An 8,164-nucleotide genomic window follows, 5' to 3' on the forward strand; every position below is an offset into this window, starting at 1 on the left:
CGTCTTGGTAGGGATCTGAAGAACCCTAATATCGACTCCCACAAAATATGTAGCCTCGGATGTGCCTTTCCTCCCGATCCGGTCTCTTCACAGAGGCGGCGGGAGCCACAGTGCCACGGGCCTGCCGTGCCACAGGTCCCCGCGCGCGCGGCCGCCTGAGGTACCGGGCTGTGCGCGCGGAGCGGCGCGGCGGGCGCTTTAACGTGGGGGCCGAGCGCCTTCCCGAAGGTGTCACTGCGCGGCGGCTCCAATCGCTATCGGTGGCTGCAGCCATTGGCTCCGAGCGCCGCTCGCTGCCTCCTCCGCACGCCCGCCCGCCCGCAGGGCTCCCGTCCCCGCGCCGTGCGGCTCCACGCACAACTTGAGCGCGTCTCGCGCCGCGGCCGCGCGCCTGCCCCTCTGCGCAGGGCGAGCGGTACCAGGAGATCGGGGAAGAAGTAAAGCTGGCGGGAATGATGGGGGTGTATTTAACAATTCAAGCACTGGATCAAACTTAAAGACGGTTTCTTACTCAGTACCCTGGAAAGGTCACCTTGCGTTGCTAGAGAAGACACAAACTCTCGGCTCTGCTGCTCTAGGTTTACCGGCTGCTCCTCGTGTTCCTGAATGCTCGGAGCTAGTTAGGCTATCTGGCTGTACAGACAAGTATCCTCATGGTAGATGAGAAGGGAAAGAACATGAAATGTCTCACCTTCTTCTTGATGCTTCCAGAGACGGTCAAGAACAGATCCAAGAAGAGCTCTAAGAAGGGGAATAGCAGCAGCAGCAAATTGCCTCCAGTTTGCTATGAGATCATTACCTTGAAGACCAAAAAGAAGAAGAAGATGGCTGCTGATATTTTTCCCCGAAAGAAGCCGGCCAACACGAATACAACTGCTGTCCAGCAGTACCACCAGCAAAACCTCAATAACAACAACACCATCCCAGCACCTAACTGGCAAGGACTTTATCCAACCATCAGGGAGAGGTAAGGTCAGGACAGTTTGTTTTTGCTGTTTAAAGAGAGAGGTGGAAAGTGTCAAAATGTTTGTTGTGCTTACATTAGTTTTTAATTTATATGCCGAATAAAAGACAGTTCTTTTATTTTTTCATTAAGCAAATGTTTCAGTAATGGAAAACATTTAATGTCTGTTTTTCTAGACAGTGCAGCTGTTTGTCTTGAGTAAATAAAAATGTTGCTGCAAGCTGTAGCATACCAGCAAAGATTTGCCGTTAGCTTCCAGTGAAGGTTTTTGGTGATACATGCAGTTGTTTTTGATTTTCAGTTTCTGAAAAGTTTTCATTTTTTTAATATTATTATTCCCCCAACCTTGCTTTTTTGTTTGTTTGTTTTCTTCCCCTGTGTATTTGTGTGGTGATGTGTAAAGTAGTTTAAAACAACGTGTGACCTGCCTTCCTTTCTGCCAACATGCAACTTATTGGCATTTGGGAGTTCAATCTTGGGGTATGGGGCAAGCATGGGATTACTGGGCACCCTAAGTTACCTCGTTGCCTCTGCTTGTAGGAATGCGGTGATGTTCAACAACGACTTGATGGCAGATGTTCATTTTGTGGTGGGGCCACCAGGCGCAACCCAGCGGCTGCCAGGACACAAAGTAAGAAACAGCTGCCTCTGCAGGGGGGTGGCCGGGAGCTCCCACGGCGGCAGCGCGTACCCGGGCAGACCTACGCTGTGTTGTAAGCAGTTACGTCCCGTGAAACACTCTGTCCTTTACCCTTCTTTGTATTTCCAGTTAAATATTGCATTTGGCACAATGGGATACTCATTGTAAAGCTAAGCATACCGCTTGCCTGGTTGGTTAATACTAGTCTTAAAGTTCCACTAGAAATAAGGAACTTCTGTAAAAGATGCTGGCTTTTCCCAGTAGCTAGTGCATGTATGCCCAAGAGGGGTAAGTGCAAAGAAAATATATGCTGTCTTGTTCCTAAGTTTGACTTTCTCATGCAAGTGTGTCAGTTGGTGAAGCCCGTACATTCAGAGCGGCTCTCCCACGTTGTTTTTATTGGCAGTGCTTTCAATTTAAACCATGAAATAAGATTTCCCTCTCTCGACAGTATGTCCTCGCTGTTGGGAGCTCTGTGTTCCATGCAATGTTTTACGGAGAGCTTGCTGAGGACAAAGATGAGATCCGTATACCAGATGTTGAGCCTGCTGCTTTTCTCGCTATGCTGAAGTAAGCATCATTCATCTGCAGGATATGTATTTCTTTATGATGTGTACACTGGTAATTACACTGGTAATGTCACAGTTAAAGTATTAGATGAGTATATGCAGACAGGAAGGAGCTGTTTAAAAATGTATTTCCTTTTGTGTTTCAAGTATTTCCAACTTTTATTTTTGCCTCATTTTGGGCTCCCCTTCTACTCTGAGGCACACATATAAGCTAATGTAGGCAGTTATAAATAATGACTTTGACAGGGGATCTTTGGGCACATTGTATGCTGTAATGCCTATTGATTTGATTTGTCACTACACATGTTACACAAAGGAATGGAGGTACTAAAAAGAATTGTCAGCTGTAACAAAAAAAAAACTGCTCTACTTTGCAAGCACAGTGAAAAGTTTAAAAAAAAAAAACAGAATGGCTGAGTTTGTATTTGGACGTAGTTCTAGCTCTTTTGTAAACTTACTGTATGTAGAACTTAGAAAACAATCCTAAATTCTTGAATAGAGACTCTGAAAGTTAAATTTCTGCTCATATATCATCTTGATGTGTTTGCAAAGTGATAAAGATTGAGGTTTTATTTGACTAATGGGAAGAAAGACACTTTACATAATCATTATTTTTCTGTGTATTCTCTTTCTTCCCACAGCCTGAATAAGAACTGCTCTCTTTTTTTTTTTTTTTTTTTTTTTTTCCTAAGCAAACTCAGTGAAACAGTTTCCCAGCTGAATTACCCTTGAATGTATCTAGAAACTCCAATTTTTAAAATGAAATTCCCTGTCATGGGGGAGCTGTGGCTTTTGAGATTTTATTCTCTTCAGCTTTAGCAACCATCATTGCATTCAACATATACGTCAGTAGTGATAGTAACCTTCTAATGTGCTGCATGTTTTATTCCTTGTGGTGCTGTAATCCCTAGTTTACAACTTAATGTACTTCATAGGCTGCTTTGACTAGCTCATGACTGGAGTGTTTTTTTTTTTCTTGTGTGTTTCAGTGCCTCTGTAGATGAATGTTCAAAGTTGCACATGGATTTTGTTGCGCAGAGTTTTTAGAGGTTATTGGGAGCATCAGAAATGCTTTGGACAGTAGCTGCCAGGAAAGCTGAACTGGCACTGCTGTTGTATGGGTCTGGAATCTAAAGTTAGGATACGGTATTGGGTACATAGATGCAGTACAAATCCCCGTTTGGGCCTTTCTGCTATTGCAGGTGCTTTTTGCACTGCTTTTTTTCCAGACCATGGAATTCTTTATCCGTCGAGCTTTTATTTGAAAAAGCAAAAAGCCGCCAACTTTTTGTCTCTGTGGCTGCCGAGATAACCTTCCTGGTGCTGCAGAGTGCGCGGGTGCCTGCGGATGGCAGGGCTGCCTGCAGCAGCGGGCAGGGATGCAGTGCAGCATTCCCTTCATCCCGGTGCATGTGCTGCACTGGGTGGAGCTTGTGGGGGAGCTGCAGCCCCATCCCTGCTCCCACCCGCAGCAAATCCTCCCCTCTGCTCCTTGCAGCAGCTGCGGCCGCTGGGAAGGAGAAGGCTGGGAACACAGAGGCTGAAGAGGAAAAGGCTTGGACCTATCCCAAAGTCGTCCTCCTCTTTGGGGAGTCTTCTGCATAGTCAGGAGAGGTGCAACATAATCTGCATAAGAAATGCATTCATTTTTGTTGTTGGACGATGAATTTTTGTACTATTAAATATTATTTGTCTTCAGCTGCGTGGTGGGCATACCGATGACAAATATGAGTCTCGAAGTATTGCTACATATAACATTTAATATAGACACTGATTATTCCTCCTGTAAAAATTGATTTGGCTGTTCCCTATAGTTTTAAAAATAGGGTTGGAGGTTGTTGAATTCATGCTCTGATGCACTGAATTCTTATCTTTATAGTATTATATCTTGTCTTAATCTTGATTGTTAACATTAGAACCGTGATTCCATTTTAATCGGGGATGGAATGTATCAGCAAATCTTATGTTTTGGCTACTGAAAAGGTTGAAAATGGAATGTTGGCAGTTGTAGTCCAGGATCAAGGTGCATGGGCAGAATGAGAAGTGAGGAATATTGCAGACAGCCAATCTGTGCTATCTATGTCTGTTGTCAATTGGTGATGTTAGTTCTTCACTTTCACAAACGTTAACAACTATTGTACTGTTTAAATTTAAAACAGGCATCATCACTTTCTGCTTTGTCAGCAGGCAAAGAGAAGTAATGAAAGGGAGAAGAGAGTTGGAATCATAAAAACACTTTGGGGACTGTAAAGAAGCTAAGCCTGTAACCTGTGGTCTGTACGTGTCATCTTTGTTGGTAGAAATAGCCCAGCTGAAACCAAGTAGGAAAGGCAGGAAGAGCTGGGCCTGTGTTAGCATTCTTCCTCTCGGTAACCACGTACATTTCAATACACTGCTTAGGCAGGATCTGCTCTCAGCCTGTTTTCAAAATACGACTTGGAAAAGAGCATTCTTGCAAGTTTGTTTTAATCGCACATCCAATTTTACCAGAATTTATTTTACCCTAGAAATTATAACTACTCTTTAGTATTTTCCTCATTGCTGTCATTTTCGTCACAAACTAGAAATCAGTCATGATGAATGCAGGTCAGAATATCAGTCAGTTACACTCTATCTGCAAAAATATAAATGAAGATATATTAAAATACAATAAGATCAGTGAAAGTACTAATTCTCTTTCATAGAGTTTATTCAGCTTTGTGAAAAAAACTTGTGTTGGCAAACTTGCTAACTGGAACATTTTAATTAGTACTGGGTTTCATTTAACTTCAGTTTTACTGGAGAAAGTGGCAGTGATCAGCCATAACCATCAAGACTTCTTTATTCATCTGAAGAGTAAAATTGTGTCTAATAGGGTTTTACCACACTGCATTTACCAGCTGCAAATGGGGCCCTGAAGCATGAGATATTAAAAAAACAAACTCTACATTTCTTCATTTCCCTGTGAGCAATGAATCTCAGCAGTTTAGTGACATAAATAGAATTTAACTTTCATCTCTTCTACCACACTAGCCTAGCAGTAAAGCCTGTTTTTCCCCCTATGCACTGAGACTGTGAATAAATGCTGTGTTATCAGAGCTGGGATGTTGTAAGCGTTGATAGAGACACAGAATTCTTATTTTCAGGTTTGCTTTTCCTGTGGGTTTCCTCGTCCTGTAACAAAACCATGTAGTTATAAAATATGAAGGTGGGCAGCAGCTGATGTGCTCGAGTAGCATTTCATTTCTGACAGCCTGGTTAGCTGTGTCAGTAAATCATGAAAATTCAGCACCATGGGACATCCAGTCCTTGTCCCCTTTGCAACACGTGTGCCAGGCTGCGTCGTGTTGCTGTATGCGCCAGCCATGCAGGAGGTATCTTCTGGGGAGGGTGTCCTCTGCGTAGTCAGTCCACAGTGTGGAAGGAAAACACAGCTGGAGGGGGCTGTAGTTTGGGGATGTAACTAGCACCTATGCAACAGGAGCCTAAAATGTGAAAGCATGCCTTAGATGTAACCTGTTGACTTCCGTGGGCTTGTGTCAATGGTGAATTTGTCTTGCACCTTCTTTATGAATTCAAGGGATGTTCTCCAAAGGCATGGCTTAGTTCTGGTGCAGACTCATTTAGGAGTTCTCTGTTTCCGATTTTCAGATGTTGTTGACAAATGATGCTTTGGACATTCAGCAGTGGTGTTAACACGCGTGTGTTTTCTTTCAGATACATATACTGTGATGAGATCGACTTGGCGGCAGACACCGTGCTGGCCACGCTCTACGCTGCAAAGAAGTACATCGTCCCTCACCTCGCCCGCGCCTGCGTCAACTTCCTCGAGACGAGCCTGAGCGCCAAGAACGCCTGCGTGCTGCTTTCCCAGAGCTGCTTGTTTGAGGAGCCTGACCTGACCCAGCGCTGCTGGGAAGTGATTGATGCCCAAGCCGAGCTGGCTTTGAAATCCGAGGGATTCTGCGACATCGATTTCCAGACGCTCGAAAGCATCCTCCGAAGGGAGACTCTGAATGCCAAAGAAATCGTCGTTTTCGAAGCAGCTCTGAACTGGGCCGAAGTCGAGTGCCAGCGGCAAGAGCTGACGGCCACCATTGAGAACAAGCGCAAGGTGCTCGGGAAGGCGCTCTACCTGATCCGCATCCCCGCCATGGCGCTCGACGACTTCGCCAACGGCGCCGCGCAGTCGGGCATTCTGACCCTCAACGAGACCAACGACATCTTCCTGTGGTACACGGCGGCCAAGAAGCCGGAGCTGCAGTTCGTGAGCAAGCCCCGGAAGGGCCTCGTTCCGCAGCGATGCCACCGCTTCCAGTCCTGCGCCTACCGCAGTAACCAGTGGCGCTACCGGGGTCGATGCGACAGCATTCAGTTCGCTGTTGACAAGAGGGTGTTCATCGCTGGCTTCGGCCTGTACGGCTCCAGCTGCGGCTCGGCAGAGTACAGCGCCAAAATCGAACTCAAGCGGCAAGGAGTTATACTAGGCCAGAACCTGAGTAAATATTTCTCGGATGGTTCTAGTAACACTTTCCCCGTGTGGTTTGAATACCCGGTGCAGATTGAGCCTGACACCTTTTACACAGCTAGCGTGATTCTGGACGGCAACGAACTAAGTTATTTCGGACAAGAAGGAATGACAGAAGTTCAGTGCGGGAAAGTGACGGTTCAGTTTCAGTGCTCCTCAGACAGTACCAATGGCACTGGCGTGCAGGGCGGGCAGATTCCCGAGCTCATATTTTATGCTTGAGCAAAACTGTGTGGAGAAGCAGCTTTTGGCAACGAGGAACCTGTCTGGTTCAGACCTCCCGATGCTTAGCTCTTTATCTGCAGATATGTGGTCAGTACAGGTAATATATAACTAAACGCTGTGGACAAGTTACTGGCTTGCTGTACTTGTAGCAGTGTTGGTGATAAAGTTTAAGTGTAATATTTAACTCTAAACTGGAACTCCTTGGAACAGGCAAGTTTTAAAGCTTTTCTAAGAAGCGTGTTCCTGTATGGCCGTGATGCCGACCCTTCCTTTGCCGATGCAATGGTCAGATGATGCCTCCACCTCGTATGTCACGGGTTCTAGGGCTCCTTACACCAAACATTGTTTTCAGTGATCAGTTTTCTTCATTCCTTGCTCTCTGTCAGTATTTTAGTGAGAGAGGGGAAGAATGTGGAGAGCCTGGTTTTACGGCTCTCTTCTGTCTGCTCTTCAGACTTAAGAGATTCTAACAAACTGGATGATTTTTTATCCTGGCAGCTGAAAGAAGCACCTCAGCAGTAAGTAGAAAAAAATGCAGGCTATGCCTGCATCAAGCAAGATTCTCCCATGGCCAGCTGTTTGGGATAGCTGCAGGAGGAGAGGGAGAGAAGCAAGCAGCTTCCCAGGAGCTACACAGCTTGCTGACCCCAGTGCATGGACTTGCAGTGAAGGATCTGGGCTTGGCTGCCTTCCCGCAGAGTTCACATTCTAGAAATTCCACCTGGAAGGCAGGGATGTCCGTGCATGTGCACCAATTATGTAAGAAGCTTTTAAACTTTTACTCCCATGACCTAATATTGCTGTATTTAGTTTGAATTACTATTTAAATCCAATACAGAATAGCTTTTTTTTTTTTTTTTTTCCTTCTGGGTCTTTTTTTTCTTCCTCCAAAGCATTTTAAAGGCAGATCATAGAGAAGCAAAAGAATGTACTGACTTGGACTTTCTTTTCTGTACAAAGAAATGTCTTCTTTTTATTGCTATACATAATCAGTGGGAAGTTAGACAAAGGTGAGAAAATCCCCAGCTATGGTCACATCTGATGACATGCACTGCACACAGTAATAGTGAGGAGCAGAGAGCCTTCTCTAATATGTTGATGTTGAATCTCTTGCCTGTGGCTAAATGTCGGTCGGAGGACCGTGTCACAAGACCTTTTTCTTACCTGAATTCTTATTCAAGCTTCATGTCATATGTCTGTATCATTTTTGGAAAAGTATTGTGGAATCATGGCTTTCTATCAGGGAAGGATTCAGTATA

General features: G+C 45.0%; 1 protein-coding gene across 1 annotated transcript; it reads left to right on the forward strand.

Moving 5' to 3' along the window:
• The first annotated feature begins 590 nt into the window (after positions 1-590).
• Positions 591-7,758, forward strand: BTBD3 (BTB domain containing 3). The gene is made up of 4 exons (XM_010225962.2): positions 591-967; positions 1,505-1,595; positions 2,056-2,174; positions 5,870-7,758. Exons 1-4 carry the CDS (start codon positions 654-656, stop codon positions 6,900-6,902), a joined length of 1,557 nt encoding a protein of 518 aa, XP_010224264.2. The 5' UTR covers positions 591-653; the 3' UTR covers positions 6,903-7,758.
• Positions 7,759-8,164: the final 406 nt, after the last annotated feature.

Source organism: Tinamus guttatus, unplaced genomic scaffold, assembly GCF_059628265.1.
Source record: "Tinamus guttatus ecotype Peru unplaced genomic scaffold, ASM5962826v1 Tinamus_guttatus_pri_ptg000403l, whole genome shotgun sequence".
In the NCBI taxonomy this organism is placed as follows: domain Eukaryota; kingdom Metazoa; phylum Chordata; class Aves; order Tinamiformes; family Tinamidae; genus Tinamus; species Tinamus guttatus.